This window comes from Carcharhinus amblyrhynchos, chromosome 6, assembly GCF_965287045.1.
Source record: "Carcharhinus amblyrhynchos chromosome 6, sCarAmb.v2.hapA, whole genome shotgun sequence".
Taxonomy (NCBI): Eukaryota; Metazoa; Chordata; class Chondrichthyes; order Carcharhiniformes; family Carcharhinidae; genus Carcharhinus; species Carcharhinus amblyrhynchos.
The window spans coordinates 111,918,999-111,946,762 of NC_137329.1; the positions used below are offsets into that span (position 1 = coordinate 111,918,999).

Sequence of the window (27,764 nt, forward strand, 5' to 3'; positions counted from 1 at the left end):
GTCCCCTTGTAATTGACACGTCCACCCTGGGAAAAAGCCTCTGACTATCCACCCTGTCTATGCCCCTCACAATTTTGTGAACCTCTATCATTCTCCTCTCAACTTCATTGAACATAGGAGAATTTTCAGATTGAGAAAAATTTGTAAAATCAGTTGGCAATCATTGTGGGAGGTACTTTAAGATACTTTTATGACACGATAAATTAGTTCTTGTTCTTTTAAGTGGTGCAAATGTGTTAAGAGTTTAGGACTCAATAAGGACTTATCACACTAAGAGGAGTTCAGTATAGGAATAGGGATGTTTTGCCCCAGTTGTATGGGCCACACCTTGAGTATTGTGTGCAGTTTTGGTCCTCTTATCAGATGAAGGATGTCCTTGCTATAGAGGCAGTGCAGTGAAGATATACCAGGCTGATTCCTGGGATGGCAGGACTGTCATGTGAAGAAAGACTAAGTCAGTTAAGATTATATTCATTAGAGGTTAGAAGAGTGAGAGGGAATCTCATAGAAACGTATAAAATTCTACCAGGATCAGACAGATGTATTCAGAAAGAATGTTGCCAGTGGTGTGGGAGTCCAGAACTCAGGGTCATAGTTTGAGGATAAGGGGTCAACTTTTTAGGACTGAGGTGAGGAGAAATTTCTTCACCCAGAGAGTGGTGAAAGTGTGGAATTCACTACCACAGAATGTAGCTGAGGCCAAAACGTTGTGTGATTTCAAGAAAAAATTAGATATAGCTCTTGGGGCTAAAGGGATCTGGGAGGAAAGGGGATCAGGATATTGAATTTAATGATTAGCTATGATCAAAATGAATGACGGAGCAGGCTTGAACACATGCCCCCCCTGCGCCCCCCCCCTGCACCCACCCACCACCACCCCCCCTGCCACACACACACACACACAAACACACAAACACACATACACCAGTCAACCTACAGCATACTTTCACAGGCTGCTTCCTTATCTATTTGATTTCCTTTGCTCACTTAAACCTGAACACTCCATATTCATACATGACACATCCCTCATTTTCCTCGGGCTGTCAAGAGTGAACAATGTAACCATGGCAAACTCCCCAGCACTTGCTTGCATGCTGCAAGTTTCTTGTTAGGGAGAATAATGGCTGGTTCCGTAACCGCAGAAGGGCTGAAAATGTAAACAGCACTTTGTCAATTGGTTCATGATTGCACTAAATGGAAACACACCGTAGAGGGAGAACATTTCTCTTCAACCTTTCACAGCCCCTGAATATCCCAAAGCACTTAGCAGCCAGTGATGTGTTTTTTGACGTGTGCTCACACTAAAGTGTAGGAAATATGGCAACCAATTTGCACACAGCAAAATCTCAGACACAGCAATGAGATAATGACCGTATGTTTGACTTATGTTGATTGAAGGATAAACCTTGGTCATAACCCTGGGAGAACGCCAATGCTTTTCACTGAAGAAGGGTAAAGTGAAGTTGTACATCATTCTGAGAAAGTAACCTCTGCTTTGGTGTCTCATCTGAGGGAATAAGGGCAGAATTTTCCCATCCCGTCCATCACGGGAATCATGGATCATACAGAGATCTGTTGATCTTGGGTGGGATTTTCCAGTGTTTGGATGAGTGTGGCCAGAAAATCTCACCCTAATGCCAGTATTTTACAGGCATGCCTGCCACGGAATTGGGCGAGGCTCGCAGAATGGCATTCTCGGTTGGCCTCGGGCAGGATCTTATGAGCCTCGGGTAGATGAGGCAGTAAAATTCCAGCATAAATCTCCAATTGTGCAGCACCCCCACAATAGCGCGCACCTCCAACATAAGGCACAGCAGGAAACCTTCGGCGGTGTGTTTCAAGGTGTAAATTATTTTGCAAGACCTTCGTTCCCCCAGTTTTCCGCACCCAGGGCCTCTGGAGCAAGGGGGTACAATTCCAGCCATACAATTTAGCCGGAACTATCAATGTGGTACTGACAGCTGCTTTTCAGGAGAGAAGCTGAACTGAGACTAAGATCCGAATCTTCTGGTCCTGCCCATTGCAGGAATCATTGCAGACTGGATGGATAAGTTGACAGATCAGCAAAAGCTCTGTTGATCTTGGCTGAGAATTTCCAGCCCTGGGGCGGATGGGACCGGAATGTAGAAGTTCCCAAGGGATGATTCAAAAAAAACTAAAAAAGCCCCCCAGTTACTTGGCCAAAATGCTTCCCTCTCCTGACACCATGTGATCGTGTATTATTTTGTTATTTTCAAAATATTTCTGTTGATTGCAAAATACTTTGTAATGTCATGATGGTGCATTAAGGTACTGTATAAATTCAAGTTTTTTTCTTTTAACCCATTCTGTCTTTTGAATAATTTTACATACGAATCTGAGGTCCTATCATCTTTGCAACTAAAGATGTCTTTAGTGGAAGAGAAATCAATAGAAATGGAACTAGGTCCCATGACCAAACATTGGGAAGCACGACTGCACAGTGGTTAGCACTGCTGCCTCACCGTGCCAGGGACCCGGGTTCAATTCCAGTCTCGGGTCCCTGTCTATGTGAAGTTTTCACCTTCTCCCTGAGGGTTTCCTCCAGGTGCTCTGGTTTCCTCTCACAGTCCAAAGATGTGTGAGTTAGGTTGATTGGCCATGCTAAAAAATTGCCTCTAGTGTCAGGGGGATTAGCAGGGTAAATATGTGGGGTTACAGAATAGTTTGTGGTCGGTGCTGATCCAATGGGCCGAATGACCCCTTTCCGCACTGTAGGGATTCTTACTTGCAAAACCACTTCCTCAAATTATGGGATGCCCCAGTGTTTACTTCTATTTACTTTCATCAGATCAAATGGTTTCTCGAAAAAAAATCCATGTTGATTTTTCCAAGGCATTTCATTTAAACAGGATGTGGTTACAAACATTTTGAGATGGTAGTTTGATCTCTTTAATTGCCATCAGCTGAATTAATGGTATGGTAGGGCAATGGTTAGAATGCTCTCTTGTTTCTTCCAACCTTTGAATCTGGATGTTTTCTGCACTCCTGCTTCCCTACACTCCACCATTGGTGGGATAGCATTGGTTATCTTGCACCTGTAGAACATCCTCCCTAAATTGCTCAAACTTGCTACATCCTTCCCCCATCTTCAAAGAATTCTTCCGAAAACCAAACACTTCGACTCATTTTTCCTCCACTTGTTCCTCGTATTCCTTTCGACTATCATTTCCTTTCTCCTCTTCATATTAATTGAGGTATCTATGTTAAATATATTTTTAAAGTTTATTTATTAGTGTCACAAGTCGGCTTACATTAATACTGCAATGAAGTTACTGTGTAAATCCCCTAGTTGCCACACTCTGCCATCTCTTAGGGTACACTGAGGGAGAATGTAGCATGGCCAGTGCACCTAACCAGCACATCTTTCAGGCTGTGGGAGGAAACTGGAGCACCCGGAGGAAACCTACGCAGACACGGGGAGAAAATGCAGATTCCACACAGATAGTGACCCAAGGTGGGAATTGAACCTGGGTCACCCGTGCTGTGAGAAAACAGTGCTACTCACTGTGCCACCCACAGAAATTTAAATTCTGATAACATTACTTAAACTGAATGAGTTATGTTTCTGCTCAGGTTCAAACTGGGGACTTTTCGTGTGTAAGGCCAACGTGTTAACCACTACACTGCTGTAACAACTGTTAGAATGCTCATTGTCGAAATCACACTGCCAGGATGACTTTATACTTACATGTTTACTGAAAAACTGGAGATTGTGAATGGATATTCTGTTCTACATCTAAATTCAATGGTAAAAAAAATTGGACTAAAATAATTAGAAAACTTAAAATCATTTCTTGTGCGCTTTCACAGCCATGATGGGTGTAGTCACTGAACTACTGAGGAGCTGGGAACTTTTATTTTCATTTGAATGAAAGATGATTAAAATAGATAATGGAAAATTTACTGTACAGTCTTGTGTCAGAACATCCCTGACTGATGAGCAACTGATGATAACTGAAAATTCTAAAGAAGTGCCAAAGAATACTAATTGATTTCATATTCATATGTGAGGTATCAAATGTCATAAATACAAAATATGGTGGATGCTGGAATCTGAAACAAAAAATTCTGGAAAATCTCAGTAGGTCTGACAGCATCTGTGGGGAAAGAATAGAACCAACGTTTGGATTCTAGATGACCCCTCATCAGAGCTCCAACGAAGGGTCACCCTGACTCCATTCTCTCTCGATGTGGAGATGCTGGCGTTGGACTGGGATAAACACAGTAAGAAGTCTCACAACACCAGGTTAAAGTCCAACAGGTTTATTTGATAGTAAACTCACAAGCTTTTGGGGTTTGCCTCTTCGTCAGGTGAGTGGAGAGTTCTGAACTCTCCACTCACCTGGTGTTGTGAGACTTCTTACTCTATTCTCTCTCCACAGATGCTGTCAGACCTGCTGAGACTTTCCACAACTTTTCCGTTTTTGTATCATATAATGTCCCCACCAGAGTGTGTTAAAACTTGAGGAAGATTAAAAGACAAAATTGGGATAAAATAAAATCAAGAATGGGGATGGAAGGGGACTGATCAGTGCAGCTACCTGAAGGAGTGTTTTGAAGTGTGAATTAGCATTCCAGTGAGAAAAGCAAGTGTTTACCTATGTGACTAGGGGAAAACAATGGGGTGTAGAAGAGGTGACTTTTAAGTGGAGCATTTAAAGGAATTGGCACTTATATGCTAAAAGCTGGATCCAGCTAGGAAAATAATGATATATCCACAGCACAATAACTGGAGAAAGGGACACAGTAGAAGCAGCTACCTTCAGATAAAAGAACAAAGAAAATTACAGCACAGGAACATGCCCTCTGGCCCACCAAGCCTGCACCAACCACACTGCCCGATTGAACTAAAACCCCCTACCCTTCCGGGGAGCATACCTCTCTATTCCCATCCTATTCATGTATTTGTCCAGACGGCCCTTAAAAATTCACTATCGTATCTGCTTCCATTACTTCCCTCGGCAGCAAGTTCCAGGCACCCACCATCCTTGGTGCAAAAAACTTGCCTCGTACATCTCCTTTAAACCTTGCTCCTTCACTTTAAACATATACACCCTAGTAACTGACTCTTCACCCTGGGAGAAAGCTTCTGACTCTCCATTCTGTCCATGTCCCTCATAATCTTGTAAACTTCTATCAGGTAGCCCCTCAGTCGCCATTGTTCCAGTGAGAACAAACTGAGTTTCTCCAACCTCTCTTCATAGTTAATGCAATGGAAACTATTGGTGAAAGGCTGCTGGTTAAAATCCAAAACTTGAACAGAGAAGATTATGTCTTTGCTGAAACTGAAGACGGCTTTCCCAAATGTATACAAATAACCTGTGGATGCTAAACTATCTGCTGGATTTAACTCATAGAGATATAGGAAATGTTTGGGAAAAAGGGACATCTCAGAGTTCAGAAAATGTAGGCATTTGGGACAAAGGGGTAAGTTGAAGATACTTTGTGTGTCTAGCCATCAGTTAAAGTTTAAAGTTAAAGTTTATTTTATTACTCACAATTTAACTTCAGCAGGGTTTGTAACAAGAGTGAATCTAAACTTGTACTTTTCCTTAGTGGCGGCGGGGGTGGGGGAAGGGTGGGGTGGTGTTGAGATAGAATTCAAATTTACACCCCACTCCTTGCACCTTCCAGTCTAACAGGAACATAAGGCAATTCAGCATACCATTCTGAAGTCATTCTCAAAAGTCCAAAGCCATTAACATGACAATGAAATTATTGTGAAATTTCCCTAGTCACCACAGTTCGGCGCCTGTTCGGGTTAATGCACCTAATCACCATGTCTTTCAAACTGTGCGAGGAAACTGGAGCACACAGCACAGACCGGGGGGAACATGCAAACTCCACACAGGCAGTGACCTAAGCCAGGAATCGAAGCCCAGTTCCCTGGTATTGTGAGGCAGCAATGCCAACCACTGTGCCATCGTGCTACCCTGTCAATCAATTAATATAGTTATATATATTATCAATATATTTAAGTGCACTGTCATAGTGTATGAATGTCCCTTTTTGTCGTGTGTTTTCTTTTAAGTTAATATATATTATTTATTAATTGATCACAAAATGGCCGGACTGTTTCTTCCCAGTTTTGTATTTCTTTTCTTACATTATACCGAACTGAGAAAATACGCCACTTGAATCGGTATGCCAAGTTACCCTTTCGATACCCTGACATTTAACATCAGCGGAGTTTGTAGCAGAAGTGAATCTAAATTTGTACCTTTCCTTAGCGAGGGTGGGCGTGGCAGGCGGAGTGGTTTGAGGTCGAATTCAAATTTACATCCCATACCCTGCACCTTCCAGTCTAACTGGTACATCAGGACATTCAGCTTATCATTCTGAAGTCATTCTCAAAAGTCCAAAGCCATTAGCTGCACCCATTTCTATTCCTGGAAGGAACCATTAGCTTTCCTTTTCCCCAACCTTCCCTCCCTCTCTCTCCCAATCCTGAACGAATGTCAAGGGCCGTTCTTCCAGTTCCACAGCAATGCCTGTGTCCTTTTTAAAAATTCATTTATGGGATGTGGGTGTCACTGGCTGGGCCGACATTAATTCCCCACGCCTAACTGCCCTCCACTTCAGGGGGCATTTGCAAGTCAACCACATTGCTGGTGGATCTGGATTCACATGTAGACCAGACCAAGTACGGATAGCAGATTTTCTTCCATAAGGGGCATTAACGAACCAAGGAAATTTTTACAACATGGTTTCATGGTCACCACTAGACTTGTGATTCCAGATTGTTATTGAACCCAAATTTCACCATTTGTCATGGTGGGATTTGAATTTGGGTCCACAGATCTTGCCTTGGGTCTAAAAACACTGGCTTTGATGCTATTTCCATTGTCTTTGGTCAGGGAAAAGATATTAAATATTAGAACATGTGTAAAAGGGAGTTCCATTGCTGTCCATTAAAGATAAGGTGGCAGAAGCTCCAGGGAACTCCTGGCCATGGATTATTTTGGATATACTTCGGCTGCATAATGTGATTGACTCATTTTATTGCGTCAAATTTAGAGGGAAAATGAAATATGAAAATGGAAAGAGATCAGCAAACACAAACACTTCATTCATGGATGCCACTGATTTTGCTGACTGCTGGCCTCAACTATGGTGAGAGAGCTGGGCGCTACAATTAGGCGCATGAGAATAAAGAACACCAGCGAGGGATCCTGGGTCCCATCACTGGAAAGTACATGTGAGTGACATTAGGTGAAGGAAGGATGGGCTTGTTGAAAGAGTACCTACAATCCTACAGCCAGCTGACACTAGTGCATGGCAAATGGTGGGCACTTGGGCAATATACAAGAGATTAAATTTTCATGCTTCTGTCCTCATGGGAAAGAAGTCAGGGGTAGATTTCGGAAAGGGTGAATAGGACGTTCTTCTGGGATTCCTGCACCTTTGCCAGCATTTGCGATTTATGGCTCTACGACAAGGATTTGGGTAGCCAGCTAGCACACAGCAACCCCACCCTTGCCTACTCTGTTGTGGGTTTGCGCATTTAGACAGTCCACTACTTTCATTGAGTCAAGCCTGTTTTATTAGGAGACGTGGTTTATGGCAGCTCAGAGGAGTCACGGACCATGAGGGAAGGCTAGTGTGGCATTGGGAACCATTTGATAGGTAAGTTCAAAAGGTGCTGACAACTTCACATATCATATAACACTACACGATGACAAGTGAATTTTTTTTAATAGAGTGATTATATAGAGCATAGAACACTACAGCACAATCAGGCCCTTTGGCCCACAAGTTGCGCCGATCATATCCATACCTACTAGGCCAATCTCAAGACTTCCAATCTCAAGAAATCTCAAAGACTTCCCAATGGTATTAAGAGGCTCATGAGTTCTGTCCATATTGGATGCAGGATGAATGGGAATGTAGAGCTATAGGGGGCTTGGAGATAAAGTGGAGCACAAAGGGTTGATGGGAGAGAGGAAGTTGAGGGGTAGGGGCTAAATTGTCTAACACTCATTTGCAGAACTGGACTGATGTCGCAGAGATTGGGGACTCCTAACCTGTCCACCTCAGCTTACGCCCGCCTTCATTTCCACCCTGCTTCAGGAGGCAGCAGCCTTGACTGTAGCCATAAGACCATAAGACATAGGAGAATTAGGCCACTCGGCCCATCGAGTCTGCTCTGCCATTCAATCATGGCTGGTATTTTTTTCATCCCCATTCTCCTGCCTTTTCCCCATAACCTCTGATCCCCTTGTAAATCAAGAACCCACCTATTTCTGTCAAAGTTACTCGATGACCTGGCCTACACAGCCTTCTGCGGCAAAGAGTTCCACAGATTCACCACACTCTGGCTGAAGAAATTCCTCCTCATCTCTATTTTAAAATATCATTCCTTTAGCCTGAGGTTGGGTCCTTGGTTCGAGCTTTTCCTACTAGTGGAAACATCCTCTCCATGTCCACTCTATCCAGGCCTCGCAGTATTCTGTAAATTTCAATAAGATCCCTCCCTCATTGTTCTAAACTCCAACGAGTAAAGACCCAGCGTCTTCAACCGCTTCTCATACAACAAGCTCATCATCCCAGGAATCATTCTTGTGAACCTCCTCTGGGCCCCTGCCAGTCCACCATGAGAGGAGAGTGTGCTGGCACTACCAAAGAGGAATTGGGAATGTGACATCGGGAAATTGGTTCACAATTCAAGCCTCAAAGATGTAAATTTTGGCCCAGGCATCTACTGGAGATGTATCTAAGTCTGAATGAATGAGAAAGGAGGTCAAAATGAAAGAGAAAAGAACAAGGAAAAAGTAAAGACTAAAGAATGAATTCTTAAAATTCCTTTGGACTCATTAAACAAGTGCTGTCTCCTTAAATAGATGAAGAACGGCTTTTGCTGCAAAACGCTGGTTTGCAAAGCGGACAGGAAAAATTAATTTCTGTAAAACTTCAAGCAATAGACTTTACCTAATAAACCCATTGTTCATTGTATGAACATTGTATGACATAATTGCATCATTCTGCACAATGTACCCTGTTGATTACTCAATCGTAAACTACGGTTTTACATTTTCCTTGGGAGTACAATCGTGCTTCATCTAATTAAAAAATGGATAGTTTTTCCAAGAAACCTTGCTCCTTATTGTTTGACTCATTATCCTAGAGACCAATTAAGTTGTTGAAGTAAAACTACGGGTGTGTGATTTTACGATTGTTTTCTAACCACGAAAGTGAGAGGTGACCAGACTCCCAGTGAGTTCCTATTGGACTCAGTGTTCCATGACAAGTATTACACATGCTCCACTCTCATGTAAAACTTGGAACAAATTGGCCAGGAAATTTAAACTGCACAGACTCAATAATTTACTTCGTACTCAAATGGCATAATTAAAGTATTTTATGAGGACATTAAAAAAAAGATTGAATAGCTACACTTTCATCTTGCACAGGCCATTGTATTAAGATATATTGCAATGAGAAAATGTTTCAGTGGGACTTGCTTGGCCAGTTGAGTTAATAGCACATGGGGGAAGTAGCGGAGTTTCAAAAATAAATGACATTACCAGTTTTCCTGAAGTACTCATTAAAACACTCAACCTCCCATTTTTCTCAAAAGTATTTTGTTTTCTGCGTAACATTTTGTTCTGTGGGTAAGTCACAGAATCATAGAACATAAGAACATAAGAAATAGGAGCAGGAGTAGGCCATCTGGCCCTTCGAGCCTGCCCCGCCATTCAATAAGATCATGGCTGATCTGTCGCTGCTCAGTTCCACTTTCCGGCCCTCTCCCCATAACCCTTAATCCCCTCTCTTATCAAAAACCTATCAACCCGCTTCTTGAAAATATTTAGCGAGGCAGTCTCCACCACTTCAACGGGCAGAGAATTCCAGAGATTCACCACCCTTTGAGTGAAGAAGTTCCTCCTCAACTCCGTTCTAAAACGCCCCCCCTTTATCTTGAGGCTGTGCCCCCTAGTCCTACTGTCTTTTTTGAGCGGGAAGAGTCTCTCCACCTCTATCCTATCCATCCCATTCATCATCTTATACGTCTCAATGAGATCTCCCCTCATTCTTCTAAACTCCAACGAGTACAAGCCTAGTTCATTCAGCCTCTCCTCATAGCTCAACCCCCTCAACTCCGGTATCAGCCTAGTAAACCTCCTCTGCACTCCCTCCAAGGCCAAAATATCTTTGCGCAGGTGCGGCGCCCAAAACTGCACACAGTACTCCAGCTGCGGCCTCACCAATGCCCTATACAGCTGCAGCAAGACCTCCCTACTTTTATATTCAATCCCCTTCGCTATGAAGGCCAGCATCCCATTCGCCTTCCTGACCACCTGCTGCACCTGCAAGCTGGGTTTTTGCGACTCATGCACAAGGACCCCGAGGTCCCTCTGCACCGTCGCCTGCTGCAGTTTTTCGCCACGTAAGTAATAGTCCTTCCTACCATTCTTCCTTCCAAAGTGGACCACCTCACACTTGCCAACATTAAATTCCATTTGCCATTTCCTGGCCCATTCGCCCAGCCTATCTAGATCCTTCTGCAGACTCTCCACACCCTCCGCACAATTTGCCGTTCCCCCAATCTTGGTGTCATCCGCAAATTTCAACACCCTACACTCGGTTCCCTCCTCCAGATCATCTATATAAATGGTAAAAAGCTGAGGCCCCAGCACCGACCCCTGGGGCACTCCACTAGTCACCATCCGCCAATCCGAATAGCACCCGTTGACCCCCACTCTCTGCCTCCTAGAATCTATGGTACAAATGCCCAAACTGGTCCATGCCGACTGAATGCCCATTTACGCTAAAAGGTCTTTGAGCATCTGCCCCCACCCTTCCGCTCTAACTCCCCGAATTCTCCCTCCCCCTTCAACACCCTGAATGCCCCCTCCCTCCTCCCGTAAGGTGCACACAGACTGCACACAACATTGTCTGTGAGAGCTGTGTGCTCCCTCTGTGTCCAAAGTGTTTTGATTTTATCAGTTGAAGTAGATGACAGCTGTATGAATGGTTCAGCATTTTCTAGGACACTTTATGAAATATTCGGCGTGTATTATTTATTATTTATTATTTTTGGGGCCATGGTGAGTGAACAAATCCAATTCCAAACTTGCGACTCACTGAGGTGAAGGAGGGTCACTCGTGCACCCCATTCACCGGCCCATCACTGGACTAATAGGTGCTGTCACATTGCCTCAAGTAATGTCCTGTACCCTCAGCACTTCAATCTGTGATATTTACAATTTTTGTTATCAACCATCAGTGTGATTGCCCCTTGACTGATCAAAGATGTGTGGGTTACATTGATTGCCTGTGGCAAGTTAACCCTAGTGTCAGGGGGATTAGCAGGGTAAATATGAGGGTTTACCAGACTAGGGCCTGGGTGGGATTGTGGTCGGTGCAGATGGGCCGAATGGCTTCCTTCCGCACTGTATGGATTCTAAATGCAAGATTAACCCAGCTACAGTCAAGTGATGGCTACCCTCGTGTTGTGGAATGGCATTCACAAACATAAAAGTGGACTGACTTAACTACACTTTATCTAGGACCTTTGCACCTTTCAGCTGGATTCAGAGGTACAAGCTGCAACATTATTTCACTACCCAATTCTTAAGGTTTAGTTTCTATGCATGAAGTGATATAAATATATTCACTGTAACTCAGCTGCAGGTGAGATTGAAAAAATGCTATTTGTTCACAGCATGTAGGCATCGCTGGCTAGGCCAATATCTATTGTCCATCCCTCATTACCTTTCAGTAGATGGGCGGTGAACCATTGTTTTGAATTGCCGTGGTCCATGTGTTGCCGTGGCCCACAGTGTGGTTAGGGAGTTCCAGGATTTTTCCCCAGTGAATTCCCATTGATAGCGGCAGGGCTGGAGAATCCTGTCGCTAACAAACCACATGCCACCTCCCGCTGGCAGGAAACACACAGCTGGAAGGCCGGAGAATCTCACCAATCTGTGCCCAAAATGAAACATAGAATTTAGAGGCCATAAAATACAAGGCTTCTGAATTGTCTTTCCCATGTAGATAGTGCACACTGCTCATGTGTCATCTCCAATGGTACGTGATTTGCAATGATTTATAGAGTACAGTAGCTCCCAATCATTGTTTTGCAGTATAAGTAACACTTTGCTAAAAAGTGAGCCAGTCAGAACAAAGCAGAAAACGTCCAAGAGAAATGATGATGTTGGAACAAAGAGTCACAGTCTTAGACAGACTGAAAAATGAGGTAAGAACTACCATGACCACCAGAGAGTACTCTGTCACTGAATTCACATGAGGCAGTCCAAAGGAAAACAATAAGGGCCAGTATTTAAGTTGTCAGTTGCCAGGTTAACTAGTCAGCAGGAAAAATCCAAGCTTAAAAGGAAATCATAGAATCATAGAATCCCTACAGTGCAAAAGGAGGCTATTCAGCCCATCGAGCCCACACCAACACCAATCCCACCCAGGCCCTATCCCTGTAACCCCACACATTTTATCCTGACACTAAGGGGCAGTCTTGCATGGCCAATCAAATTGAGAATAAATGTGTGGATAGAGCATCAACATCAATGGAGGGCCCTGTTAAGGATCCAATCATTCAAAATCAGGCATTCGAATTGTACCAGCACATGAAGAGTAGTGAAGAGATTGGTCAACAATGATGGTGAAGATGGTGTAGGAAGTGCCCCTCTATTGGCTTCCAAACAATTCTCAACCAGTACAGCATTTTTTATTTTTTTTTTATTTGCGTCAGAAGTAGGCTTTTCCCTGAGATAAGTCCTGACCTTGCAGAAAGCAACTGGCAAACCAGTCTTCAAATACTGCTGTAACCCAGCCATTGCTGATAGTCTTCCAAAACACTGGCAGATGGGATTTATTTTTCCCTTTAAAAGCTTTCGGATTTTCTCACCTACGAACCAGCATTAATTTACATTTAAAACCAGCTGCACTGGCACACAATAGTCGTGTCGGCCTGATCTTTCTTGCTTTCGGACCAGGAGCTGTTCTTTCTTCTTTCCACAGGTAAATCCTATTTGGTGTTTTCTTCCAGGAACAGGCCACTTCCATCCGCATTGAAGAACTGCTCTGCCTGGTAGCCTCCCTCCTCAGTGTATTCCTCCAGCGCCTTGGCAAACTCTCCTGTAGCTATGTGGTCAACTGAAGCAGCCTTCATCAACAACTCCACGCTATGCAGTCCCAAATGGGTGGCGCAGTGGCACAGTGGTTAGCACTGCTGCCTCAGTGTCAGGGACCCAGGTTCGATTCCTCCGGGTTTCCTCCGGGTTTCCTCCGGGCGCTCCGGTTTCCTCCCACACCCCAAAGATGTGCTCTTAGGCTGATTGGTTTTACCAAATTGACACTATTCTCTCCTGAATCTGGCTAAGTCAGGGGTTCTATTCGTAGATACGCAGGGTAGAATAGGTGTAGGGTGATGCGGCGGCGCGGGCTTGTTGGGCTGAAGGGCCTGTTTCCCGTGCTGGGTTGTTCTTTGATTCCCAGCTTGGGTCAGTGTCTCTGTGGAGTCTGCACATTCTCCCCGTGTCAGCGTTGGTTTCCTCCGGGTGTTCCGGTTTCCTCCCGCAGGCCGAAAGACGGGCTGGTTAAGTGCGTGGACCCTGCTAAATGCTCCCTCAGTGTACCCGAACAGTGCCAGAGTGTGGTGACTTGGGGATTTTCACAGTAACTTCATTGAGTATTAATGTAAGCCTACTTGTGACACTAATAAATAAACTTCAAGTAATAGCTGAGCCAATCCAACGTGAGATTTTCTGAGCTCTTTTTAGCAGAAGATCGCACATGTTCATCCTGCCCCACTGCCGAGTTGGAATCACGTCAACTTCCTAGCCTTCCATCGCATTTAGTCTTCAGAACAGAAAAGTCCACCAATGGCAGGATTTTGTTGACAATATGAACAGATAAAGTCAAAATTGACAGGATCCATTTTTGGCTATTGCAAAGCATGTTTCACAGAATCATAGAAATCCTACACTGCAAAAGGAGGCCATTTGGCCCATCAGGTCTGCAAGTGAATACCATAGAACCCATACAGTGCAGAAAGAGGCCAGTTGGCCCATTGAGTTTGCACCAACTACAATCCCACCCAAGCCCTACCCCCATATCCCTACACATTTACCTGCTAATTCCTCTAAACTACGCATCTCAGGGGACTAAGGGGCAATTTCACCAGGGCCAATCAACCTAACTCGCACATCTTTGGACTGTGGGAGAAAACCAGAGTACCCGGAGGAAACCCATGCAGACACAAGGAGAATGTGCAAACTCCACACAGACAGTGACCCAAGTCGGGAATCGAACCCAGGTCCCTGGAGCTGTGAAGCAGCAGTGTTAACTACTGTGCTACCCATTCAGGTTGACGAAGGGTCCCCGTCCAAAACGTTTGGCCTTGCCTTTCCCTTTTCAGAGGCTGTTGGGTACATTGTATTCCCAAAAATTCTGACAGTATTTTTACTTTACAGATCCAGCGTTTTTATTCTTTACCCTGGGGTTACAAAGTCTGAGAAATCAGTTACTCATTTATGGCCAATGTGCAAAACAAAACCACGAGGATCATTGTTTGCAAATTCATGCTGCTTGCAGATTTTGTTTGCCAGCGTTAGTGCAAAGCTCCTGGGTGTGACTTTTGCACAGAGGTGACCAAGACAGCAGATTTCAGCCGGGCAGTTGTGGAATGTGGCACCTGGTAAATGTGGCATTATAAAACTAAACACAACCTGAAACTAAATCGCAGCACATCTTTATCTAATCAGCACTCAACTCAATTCCAAAGTGAACAAAAGAAGTCTAGCCTTTCTCTAAGGAGTTATTCTAGCCAGCAATACACATTCTGTGCTACCTTTATCATCTCCATCTCAGTGCCTGTTGCCCAGCTGCTGTAGCACTCCTATTGACCAATATCCTTCATCGTCTGGTCACAGGATACCATTCCCTGTACCCAGCAGCTTTATTTACTTTGGTTCGACAGGGAGAGAATTCAGGTTACAAAAGGGAAAAGAAAATGAAGCCATCCTGTCATTTAGAACAAAGTTCTGTTTAAGGTGCCTCAGAGTTCAAAAATTCAACAACGAACCCTTTGTTTTACTGGAGTTATCTTTGAACAGAAGATAGCTTGAATAACTTGACCATGAACAGGCCAAAGACAAGGAGAACTGACTTTTCTATTGCACAATAAACTTTGACAAGAGACACCCGAGATAAAATTCTGCCTAAAGAGTTCAACCTAATTTACCTGAAAGGAAACCTCTGTGGAAATTGGAATGATTGTATCAATGCAACTGAAAGCAAAACACAGTGAAGATTTTTTACTCTTATGGCTCCCTTTATGCTCCTCTGAAAGCACTGACTCTTTCCTGGAGGGTGATTTGGTATCAGACAGTCTCCTTTACCTTGCCTTTCTTCACATGGGATTGCCAGTGAACTATTTGACCAGTCAAATCCCATCTATGTCAGCAACTGGGGAGGTGGTGGCACTGCGGTATTGCCACTGGGCTAGTAATCCAGAGACCTGGGTTCATAATCCCACCCTGGGCAGAGAACCCATCTGCTGCCTACGCATGACTCCAGCTCCACAACAACGTGGCTGACAGTAGTGAGGGGGATTGACACTGCTCTCTGTAGTAAGGAACAGCAGCTCAGAGATCTGGACTGGACAGGAACGGATGGTGAGACAGGAAGAATCCCATTCTTGTGGTCCATGTAGATACCAATGGCACAGGGAAAGAGGACCTGCATGGGGAGTTTGAGGAGCTAGGCATTACTTCCAAGATGATAATCTCTGAATTATTACCTGAGCCACGTGCAAATTGGCATAGGGTTCAAAAAATTAGAGAGATGCGTACATTTTAGTCGCACATGTTACAAAGAATTGGAAGGACCTCGAAAGCTTTACTAGAATGTTTCCAGGCTTAGAAAAGGTAGAAGCTGCTTCCATCAACTGATGGTAAAGACACAGATTTAAGATTTGGGCTAGAGTTGCAGGTAAGATGTCAGAAAACAGTTATTTATGAGGGTAATAAATTTGGAACTGGCTGCTGACATGGGTACTGGGTGAACAATGATTTTTTTTGAGGGAATAGACAGAGTAAATCTTGTGAGGATGTTTGCACTCATGGGAGAGTGTAGGACCAGAGGACATAGTCACAAAATAAGGGGGTGCATCTTTAAGACGGACTTGAGGAAGAATTTCTTTCTCAGAGAGTGGTGAATTTTTGGAATTCTTTACCCCAGAATGCTGTGAAGGAAGAGTCCTGGAACATTTTCAAGGCTAAGAGCAATTGGTTTTAATCAGTTAAGGAATTAAGGGTTATGGAGGGAAGGCATGAAAGTGGACTTTTAGATCAGCCATGATCTCATTAAATGGCGGAAGGGCTGAATAGCCTACTCCTGATCCAATTTCTTATGGTCTTCAAAAGGAAATTGGATGGGCACTTGAGGAAAATAAATTTACAGAGCTACAGAGTTAGAATGGGGAATGGGATTGGCTGGATTGCTTTACAGAGTGTTGGCATGAACTCAAGGAAGTGAATAACCTCCTCCCGTGCTGTAATATTTTATGATGTGATACTTTCTGTGTCTCACTCTTCAAAAATCTAAGCTCTTTTCCTCCTCTATTGCAGCACCAACATAGACAATGGAATTTCCTCTCCCCACCTTCAATTCCCAACTTGGGTTCCTGTCTGTGCAGAGTTTGCACCTTCTCTCCCTGTGGGTTTGCTCTGGGCGCTCCGATTTCCTCCCACAGTCTGAAAGATGTGCTGGTTAGGGTGCCATGCTTGGCCATGCTAAATTCTCCCTCAGTGTACCCGAACAGCCACCGGAGTGTGGCGATTAGAGGATTTTCACAGTGACTTAATTGCAGTGTTAATGTAAGCCTACTTGTGACACTAATAAACCTTAAACTTTACTCCCTCATATCTACGATGTATTCTCCATAGCCACTTACCCAGCAGCCACTATGACTGGTCTTCAGGAGCCATGCAATAGCAATGGCTGCAGGTGGAATAAAAACCTGTAACAATCTAATGAGAACTGTTGTTAAGACTGCAAAACAAACTGCAGAAAAGATGCTCTATATTTTAGTGATCCCTAAGTTGTGTAAAAAAAAACCATGTATTCAGGAACCACCTCAAAGGCAGATTATACTTTTACGACCTCTTAAAGCTACTAATCACACCCATGCAACTCTCTCAATAGAGCTGAACATCCCATTACTTTTGAAGCTCAGCCAAGTATACATAAAAACCATGCTACCAAAACATTAGTTTTCAGTCCCATAGCCTCTAAAACTGAAACACCAGATGGTTTTTCATTTTCATTACAAAACAGATTGACAATCAATGGAGTGCAGCAAGCCATTGGGTTGCTTTTAATGTTAAATAAAAGGCCAATTTTTCTTTTTGAAAGCCAAAGATATTTGAACATTTAAATCTCAGTCCAAAACATGACAAGGCAGTTTTTCAGCGTTTCTTTTTTATTTTGAATGCATTAAAGAGCATTTCTCCTTTGGGAAAAGTACTGTAGCGCATGTCAGTACTTCCAAAATGCTGGCCAATGTAATGGTTAACCTATCTTTGCAGGACAGCGTTCTCTGATCAATCATTGCATTTAAAGCACATATCCATTATAATAAAACATCTATTGGTGAGCTTTGAACTTGTCAATCCTCTCTTGAAAGAATGTTCCAGATTCCTCAGTAGCCATTCCCCAGTTGTCATGAACTCTGAAAGCATGTGTATTATTCTTGGCCTCCCAAAACCCAGACTGGTATGTGCAATATCTTGGGGGAGGAAATTCAAATTTCCTACGATCTTCACTATGGTGACATTAACCTCGGAAGAGCTGTGCGCGCATTTTGCAACCAAAGCCTTCCCAACTTGCAAAAAGAGCACACAAAAATAGTGCAGGTTCAGAAAGAGAGACAGTGTTTTCCTGGTAAAGAAACCTAAGCTTAGCATTGTGCAACCCAAATCCCCTCTCCACTGGGTGATGAAAATCTAGTGCTTGGCTTTCACCCATGTCTTTACGTAGAAAACAGGCACTAGAGACAGGATTTACCCTACCTCTTTTTATCTCATCCTCTTGTGTACTGATATGCAGACACATTGCATGCTTTATTTGAAAGATAGGTTTACCAATGACAACAAACCTTGGGTGAGATTTTTAGTTTCTAATCAGTCATATATAGATGGTGTTGCTTCAAGCCACAATGTTGTCAGTTTGGAGATGTGGAACTATCTAGATAATGGTGATAATTTTGCAGCACATTTCACTCACGTGAGAAGGCTTTCAAACAAAGATAACAGCATGAAGACATGTATTAAATAGCAACAAAAACACTAAAGCTACCAGCAGCAAGGATAAGTATGCCTGAAGCTACGTATGATGTGGAGATGCCGGTGTTGGACTTGGGTAAACACAGTAAGAAGTCTCACAACACCAGGTTAAAGTCCAACAGGTTTATTTGGTAGCAAAAGCCACTGGCTTTCGAAGCGCTGCTCCTTCATCACTGGATGTTGTGAGACTTCTTACTGTGAAGCTATATATAACATGTCTCTGATGAATTGTCTGCAATTTTTATCAAGCCTGAACATTACCTTATTCACTTGCCTATCCTTTATCATGGTGGCACAGTGGTTAGCACTGCTGCCTCACAGCACCAGGGACCTGATTCAATTCCCGGCTCGAGTCACTGTTTGTGTGGAGTCTGCACATTCTCCCTGTGTCTGTGTGGGTTTCCTCTGGGTGCTCCAGTTTCCTCCTACAGATATGTGGGTTAGGTGAATTGGCCATCCTAAATTCTCCTTCCGTGTAACCGAACAGGCCCAGGCGACTAGGGCATTTTCACAGTAACTTTATTGCGGTGTTTGTGTAAGCCTACTTGTGACTAATAAGTAAACTTTACTTTATCTTCTTCCCCTTGCAAATAACATCGACAGTGAACATGCACTTGGCTTATAAGCCCAAGGTACAGAGAGAAAGAAAGATGTACAGGTACAAGTCACCTCATTATATCTGTTGGAAATGTTTTAAAATGCACAATGACTATAATACAGTAAAAAATTGCAGCCACCATTTTTTAAAATACGCAGTAAGGTCCCATAAATCACAAACAATATCTATATTGCACACCTGTATTGCAATTATAATACATTAAAACATTGCAAGATGCTTCAGAGGAGCATAATCAAAGAACATTTGACTCTTGTTTCTAAGAGTAAACAGCAATTGACCTATTGTATGGATAAGTTAAGAGTTAAACATTGTACTTTTAAAAACAAAATCTTTCATGGGATGTGAGTGTTGCTGGTAAGGTCAGCATTTGATGCCCATCCCTAATTGATCATAGCATCCCTACAGTGCAGAAGGAGGCCATTCGGCCCATCAAATCTGCACCAACAATGATCCCACCCAGGCCCCATCCCCATAACCCCATACATTTACTCTAGCTAGTCCCCCTGACACTAAGGGCCAATTTAGCATGGCCAATCCACTTAACCCGCACGTCTTTGGAGTTTGGGAGGAAACTGGAGCACCTGGGGGAAACTCACACAGACACAGGGAGAATGTGCAAACTCCGCACAGACAGTGACCCGAGGCCGGAATTGAACCCGGGTCCCTGGCACTGTGAGGCAGCAGTGTTAACCATCATGCCACTGTGTCACCCACCACTGCCCTTGAACTCAGTGCCCCACGACAGTCAAGAGTGACATGTCACACTTAGGCCAGACCAGGTAAGGGCAGCAGATTTCCTTTCCTTAAGGGCATTAGTGAACTGGATGGATTTTTAACGACAATCAATAATGGTTTCATGGCCATCATTAGGCATTTAATTCTAGATTTTTGTTGAAATCGAATTCTGCTGTCTGCTGGGGTGGGATTCGAACCCGGCTCCCCGGGGCATTGCTCTGGGTCTCTGGATTACTAGTCCAGTGAAAATAACACTGTACCACCACCAAAGAGGTGACTGGCTGGTTAACCTGTTGTTATGCTAGTATTGGGTTGAGGATGGAATGTTAAGAATGGGTTGCTCTTTTGTAAATATTGACAACATTAGCAGCATTGTGAACTAGTAAACCAGTCAGATAGGTTCACAATGACATCTCAGTTCAAGGGTATTGGTTTGAACATACAGAGTAGTGGACAAGCTTAGGTCATGGTGATCCCGGTATAGCAAGTGTGAGCCAAGATGACATGCCGAACAGAATATTCCGGCACTTGCAGTGGTCAAGCACTGCCCAAGATGGCCAAGTGGCTAAGTCAAATGTCCCACTCTGGGTGGCTCTGTCTCATGAATTTTAAGGATTTTTTGCCGTTAGAGATGAAATTAGCAGAAATATTGCTTAACTGTGAAGGACTCTGGGAAAATAAAGCTGCCAAGACTGCCAATACTCTCACCATCTTTTACAGATGCACCATGTATTATGTATTCCGGATGTATTACAGCTTGGTATGGCTCCTGCTCTGACTAAAACCACAAGAAACTACAAGTTGTTGTGAACTTGGCCCAGTCCATCATGCAAACCAGCCTCCCAGCCATTGACACCGTCTATACTTCCCACTGCCTCGAAAAAGCAGCCAGCATAATCAAGGACCCCACACACCCTTGTCATACTCTCTTTCACCCTCTTCCATCGGGAGAAAGATACAAAAATCTGAAAACATGCACCAACCGACTCAAGAACAACTTCTTCCCTGCTGCCATCAGACTTTTGAATGGACCTACCATACATTAAGCTGATCTTTCTCTTCAGCCTATGTGTAACTGCAACACTATATTCTGCGCCCTCTCCTTTCCTTCTCCCCAACGTGCTCTATGAACGATATGTTTTGTCTGTATACCTTGCAAGAAGCAATACTTTTCACTGTATACCAGTACGTGTGAAATAAATCAAGTCCATAAAAGGTCAAATAAAGCTGGTATTTCACATTGTCTGGCTCTGTTCCTCTTTTCAAATAACATCTCAACTTGTGTTTTGTGGAAAGCATAAAATTTGTTGATGGCGAGCCACATAACACTTTATTCTGAAATCGATGAATAATCCTTTCAAAGATTTAAAAGTATGGGAGAAAATATGTATGTATTTTTGGAAAAAATGCATATCCATTCAAGCCAGTTCTAGGCTAATTCCACATTGGAACACTACTCCCCTTATTTAAACAAACTTCAGAGATTATGTGATCTAGTGAGATTTACCAGTCAGAATGACTCGAATAGAACTGAATATCAAGCTGGCATCCGAGGAACCACATCGCAATATTGCCTCAGAATGAGAGCCTTGGGTGGTGCCACAGTGGTTAGCACAGCTGCCTCACTGCGCCAGGGACCTGGGTTTGATTCCCGGCTTTGGTCACTGTCTGTGTGGAGTTTGCCTGTTCTCCCTGAGTCTGCATGGATTTCCTCCGGGTACTCCAGTTTCTTTCCACAATCCAAAAGATGTGCAGGTTCGGTGCGTTGGTCATGCCAAATTCTCTCTCAGTGTACCCGAACAGGCACCGGAATGTTGCGACCAGGGGATTTTCACAGTAACTTTATTGCAGTGTTAATGTAAACTTACTTGTGACTAGTAAGTAAACTTTAAACTTTTTCCCATCTGCTATACTTCATTTGCTGAGATTTTGGTCCCACTGAAATTCCCTCCCTAACCCTAATTCCACACAGAGAGGGAGGGGAACCTGTCACTCCCAGTTGGTTTCAAAGAGGTGTTAATGGTGGTTTGGAAATGGGTCCCTCACGCTGATACTAAAGTCAAGAAAGCTCATTATTGTCTCTACTTTCTCAGAAGGGTAAGGAAATTCAGCAAGTTCGCTACCACTCTCACCAATTTCTACAGATGCATTATAGGAAGCATCCTTTCTGGATGTATCACAGCTTGGTATGGCTCCTGCCCTAACCAAGACCACAAGAAACTACAAAAGGCTGTTCATTCCACAAACCAGCCTCCCATCCATTGACTCTGTCTACACTTCCCACTGCCTCAAGAAAGCAGCCAGCATAACCAAGGATCCCCACGCACCCCAGGCACAGTCTCTTCCACCTTCTTCCATTGGGAAAATCAGAACAGAAAATCAAGAACAGCTTCTCCCTTGCTGCCATCAGACTTTTGAATGGATGTACCATATACTAACTGATCTTCCTCTACATCCTTTCTGTAACTGCAACACTATATTCTGCACCCTCTCCTTTCCTTCTCCCCAATGTACTCTATGAACAATATGTTTTGTCTGTATAGCTTGCAAGAAACAATACTTTTCAGTGTATCCCAACATATGTGACAATAATAATAATTAATTCAATCCAACTCACTTCCCTAACTTTTTACTAGTCAGGGCCAATACCTGTGAACAAGTGAAGAGTGGGAGCAGAAAATATTTCAAGAGGAAGTTTCACACAGCTCAGGAAAGGAGAAACAGCTGTTTTGTTTTTGCTGCAAAATTGCAACTTGGATATCACACACCAAACGGGATCACAAGGCAAAGTCGGAGCAGTGTCGTTGACTCACTTTCTGTTCCATCATTTCTTGTGATGGATTTGCTCAGCAGCACTCAGTACTAGAGCCTGTACTTACAGCGACTGGAGACTCTGCAAGTTCTGTAGCGCCTCTTCGGGAACTGCCCCCAGGCGGTTGTTCTGCAACATGCTGTTTATTTGGAAAAAGAAAAGAGAACTGGTCAGAGCATCAAAACTTTGAGATCCTGTCTGGTTTCCTCAAGCTCCAATTCACTTCATTTATTGTGGTTTAAAGTTGCAAGTTTACATTTTGATTCCAAAAGCACAAGACTATGAGGATTAATTAATGGAAAATATTTCACTGACAGATGTCACAAGAACTGGTGTTTACAAGGATTAAAAAAAATCATGTTGAATTGGGTGTATCGGACTTGTTTCTGTTTGCGATATGGTGGCATTAGTTAAAGCTTGCAATCTCGTTCTAAAGAGAGGCATCACAGCAACTGTATGCCTCCTAATTTTTTCATCTGTATAAAAGCAAAACGTTTCTCATTGAGGCATTCCTGAGGAAACTCACAGGCATTCCCCTCATCGATTGATATTATCTTGCAAAGTAACATTGTGATTTCACTCAGTAATGCTGGTGCTGTGCTGAGAAGTTCAGCGGAGCATCAAGAAATGCTGGTTAGGTGCACTGGCCATGCTAAATCCTCCCTCAGTGTACCCAAACAGGCATTGGAGTGTGGAGACTAAGGGATTTTCATAGTAACCTCATTGCAGTGTTAACGTTAGGCTACTTGTGACACGAATCAATATACTTTAAAACCTTCTCAGGTTTGAGTCAGTACTGAACCAAGGGAGAGCACTGGTTGGTGTGTTATTTATAAAACATGTGCCTTCATTTGCCATTGATGCAATTCTCAATTTTTAAGTTACGGGACGATGTCAGAACTGAACATTATTTTGTCAGTCTGGTAGTTTGCAAGCAGGTATTTCAGCTTCAAGAGAAAATTTTGCAGTTTAGATATTATTAAGCTGACAATTACTGGATACCAGAAACACCCATTGTAAAAGTCATTTAAGTATGATGGCATTGGTCTGTGAACTAGTTGAATTGTCAAGTTATAAAGGAATTTGGCAGACAAAGGTTACTCAAGCTGACAATATTATCAGCAAGAAATACCCTTCATAAATATTGAGATGTGAGGCATTTCAACATTCTGATTAGTAATTTTACGCGCTTCAGTTCTAAATTATTTTTAAAATTACGATGCTGTTGCAGACAACCTTTCAATTTACATCAATTAATACCAGCTATCTATTCTCAGTCTGTGTCAACCATAGAATCCTACAGTGCAGAAGGAGGCCATTGGGCCCATTGAGTCTGCACTGACCACAATCCCACCCAGACTCTATCCCCATAACCCCATATCTTTACCCTGCTAATCCTCTGACACTAGGGTCAATTTACCATGGCCAATCAACCTAACCCGCATACCTTTGGGGTGTGGGAGGAAACCGGAGTACCTCGAGGAAACCCGTGCAGACATGGGGAGAACGTGCAAACTCCACACAGACAGTGACCCAAGCTGGGAATTGAACCTGGGCCCCTGGCGCTGTAAGTAGCAGTGCTAACCGCTGGGCCACTGTGCCACCCTTGCCACTGTGCCCTCCCCCAACCCCAGTACAATTGGATTATAGAAGCTAATGTTATTGTCCAATCCTTCTTTCCCGGACTGCTCACTCAAACTACTAAGAAAAGAATAAATGGCTTAATGGCTAAATGCATCACCACTGCGCTACCAGAACACACAAAGCAGGAAAGGCTAAGATTTTATTCCAGTGTTTGGGTTGGGTGAGCTGTTAATGTTGGTAGGGGGACTGCAGACCTCAGTACTTCTGATCTTATTGGAGTCCAATCTAATAACTGGGAATTCAAGGTGGTTGTACTACTCTCTCATCGCTGCAGACTTAGATCTGTCAGAAATCTGTGCTTGCACACTCAAAAGCACTTGGGGTCATTGCTAGCCTCTGACTTGTCTGCTGACTGAGAAGAGAGAAACAAAGTGTCAGCTCTTTTTAAAATCAGTAAAACAGAACAGTGATGCTAAATACAGTCCAGATGTCAGCTTAATGGTTGCACTTACACCATTCCACAGACAGAAGCACATAATCTATGTCAATATTCAAGTCAGCGCTGAGGGAATGCCACACTCTCTGTGGTGCCGTCTTTCAGATAAAGTGTTAAACTTTGATTGGGCTGTCCATTCAGGTGTACATAAAAGTTGGCAATGCTCTAATTGGAAAGTCAATTGGTAATTGATAGGGCTGTAACCAATCTTGACTCAGTCTTACATTTATTTACAGACTGAAATGTTACAAGCAGTGTACAATCATGGGCAGCACGGTAGCACAGTGGTTAGCACTGCTGCTTCACAGCTCTAGGGACCTGGGTTCGATTCCTGGCTTGGGTTACTGTCTGTGTGGAGTTTGCACATTCTCCCTGTGTCTGTGTGGGTTTGCTCCGGTTTCCTCCCACAGTCCAAAGATGTGCGGGTTAGGTTAATTGGCCATGCTAAGTTGGCCCTTAGTGTCCTGGGTTGTGTAGGTTAGAGGGATTAGTTGGTAATATATGGGGATAGGGCCTGGGTGGGATTGTGGTCGGTGCAGACCCGATGGGCCGAATGGCCTCTTTCTGCACTGTAGGGTTTCTATGATCATATGTCTCCTAACTCAACTACACCACAATTTCTATTAGTGGTTTTCTATACTCTTTAGAATCAAAAGAACAAAGTCTTCCTTTATATGTGTACACATAATGCCCACCACCTGCATACAATAAAACCCAATTAATATACAATTAACATCCATGGCACTATTCGAAGAAGAGCAAAGGAGCTTTCCTAGTGTCCTGTTCAATAATTGTCCCCGACTGACATCATTAAAACAAATTATAGTCATTCATCTACGGCAGCACGGTGGCAGAGTGATTAGCACTGCTGCCTCACAACGCCAGGGACACAGGTTCAATTCTGGCCCTCAGTTTGTGTGGTGTTTGCACATTCTCTCTGTGTCTGCTCGGGGCCCTCTGGGTGCTATGGTTTCCTCTCACAGCTCAAAGGTTTGTGGGTTAGGTTGATTGGCCATGATAAATTGACCTTAGTGTCGGGGGGATCGGCAGGGTAAATATGTGGGTTATGGGAATAGGACCTGGGTGGGATTGTGGTCAACGCAGACTCGATGAGCTGAATGGTCTTCTTCTGCTCTGTAGGGATTCTATCTCATTGCTATGCTCAGAATGATTGCTACTTTTCCGTACATTGCAATAGTACCCACGCTTCAAACATACTTTATTGACTATAAAGTACTTCTTGAGGCTGCAAGAGGCTCTGCGTAAATGCAAGTTTCTTCTCTTTCTCTGCTGAAAAATTGTTTTTAAAGGGTAGCCAATGTGCTTGTTACTGGCATGAACTAAAGATCTTATTGAAGATGCTGACTCATGCCAAGACAGGTCAATGCGGATAAATTCATAATGCATTTGGCACCATTGAGACCCTTGGGGATTTGCATTTCTACACTAATCGTTGTTATTCTAACTTGGACAGTTTGCTGACATTTGAGTCATTGGCACATTTAATTGTTGGTGAAATGGGAGGCCTTAAACTGCGTGACTTAGGCAGTCAACTAGATCTGAAATTCATCAACATTGCGTTCATCACTAGTCCTGACTGAAGAATAGTGCTATCCTAGGACACTCAAAAGACCCCCGTGTTCTTCTTTGAAGACTGTCATGGGTGTTAATTGTTTATTAATTGGGGTTAATTGTATGCAGAGGTGGGCACTGTGTGGAATTCCAAGTGTATACACATAAAGAAACACTCTGTCCATCAATCTCAAGGTTTCGTTGCATTTTAGAATTTATCATTAAATTATTACAGCAAATTCATTTGGTGTTCTTGGGATAAGTTATCATAAAAATATATTTTAATTTCCCTCCCTATTGGTGTGCAATATAATAATTGGAAATTCAAGGTGGGTGTGCTATTCTCTCACCATTGTCAAATCAGGTCTGTCAGAACTCTGTGCTATCCAATGACATTAACAGACTTTCCATCCTCTTATTTGTATAGTGCTTTAAACTTTAACTTTATTTATTATTGTCACAAGTAGGCTTACATTAACACTGCAATGAAGTTACTGTGAGCAATCCAGTGCCTGTTCAGGTACACTGAGGGAGAATTTAGTATGGCCAATGCACCCAACCAGCACATATTTCAGACTGAGAGAGGAAACCGGAGCATCTGGAGGAAACCCATGCAGACACGGGGAGAACATGCAAACTCCACACAGACAGTGACTCAAGCTGGGTATTGAAAGTGGGTCTCTGGCGCTGTGAGACAGCAATGCTAACCACTCAGCCACCATGCTACCATGGGTGTTTGATAGAATCCATAGAATCCCTGCAGTGCAAAAAGAGGCCATTCAGTCCACCAACCCAGGCCCTAACCCTGTAAAGCCCACATATTTACCCCCAAACCTACACATCTTTGAACCCCAAAGGGCAATTTAGCATGGCCAATCCACCTAACCTGCACATCTTTGGACTGTGGGAAGAAACCAGAGTACCCAAGGGAAACTATGCAGCCACAGGAAAAATGTGCAAACTCCACATGGACAGTCATGCAAGGCTGGAATTGAACCAGGATCCCTGGCATTGTGAGGCAGCAGTGTTAACCATTGCACCACCGTGTCCCCCCTGTGCTGCCCTACAACACTAGCAGGATTTCCATCTTCTTTGAATAGTACCATAAGTGTTAATTGTATATTAATTGGATTTTATTCTGCATTACCTTCCCTAACCACAAATGGTTTTGTTTTCGTTCACCATGAGTTGACAACACTGGCTATAATACGATAAAATGGTCAGTCAACAATTACAAAGGTCTTCCCAAGATTCCTCCTTCAACTGATTGTTGACAGAGAATGTATTTGGTTTCGGCAAAGTAATAGAGAGGGGTAAAGTCATGTATGCAAATGTTTGCTGCATCAACCAGCATAACAACTGTTACTGCAATTCAAGATAACGAATTGTATGTGGCATTTTTTGGCATGTGTGTATGTGTGGAAATATGGCCCTATATAAACACAAGTCTCTTTATTTCCTTTGTTTTCACTTGTCAGGAATTGTATTGAAAACTGACAAAGTTTAACTTACTCGCAGCAAGGGGGAATCAATGCAATGCTTAGTATAGCCGGTGTTGTGATGGTTCCAAGCAATCATACAGTCAGGAATATTGCCCCAGGATTTTTCCAAAGTCACGCA

At 43.3% G+C, this 27,764-nt stretch overlaps 1 protein-coding gene across 1 annotated transcript in view; it reads right to left on the minus strand.

Annotated features, from left to right (window-relative positions):
• The window catches only part of LOC145344374 (leucine-rich repeat-containing G-protein coupled receptor 5-like), a 156,702-nt gene that overhangs the window by 46,335 nt on the left and 82,603 nt on the right, over nucleotides 1–27,764 (minus strand). The window contains exon 4 of the mRNA XM_080191500.1: nucleotides 22,560–22,631. Coding sequence (XP_080047626.1) covers nucleotides 22,560–22,631 — 72 coding nt within the window. The remainder of the gene's footprint in view (nucleotides 1–22,559; nucleotides 22,632–27,764) is intronic.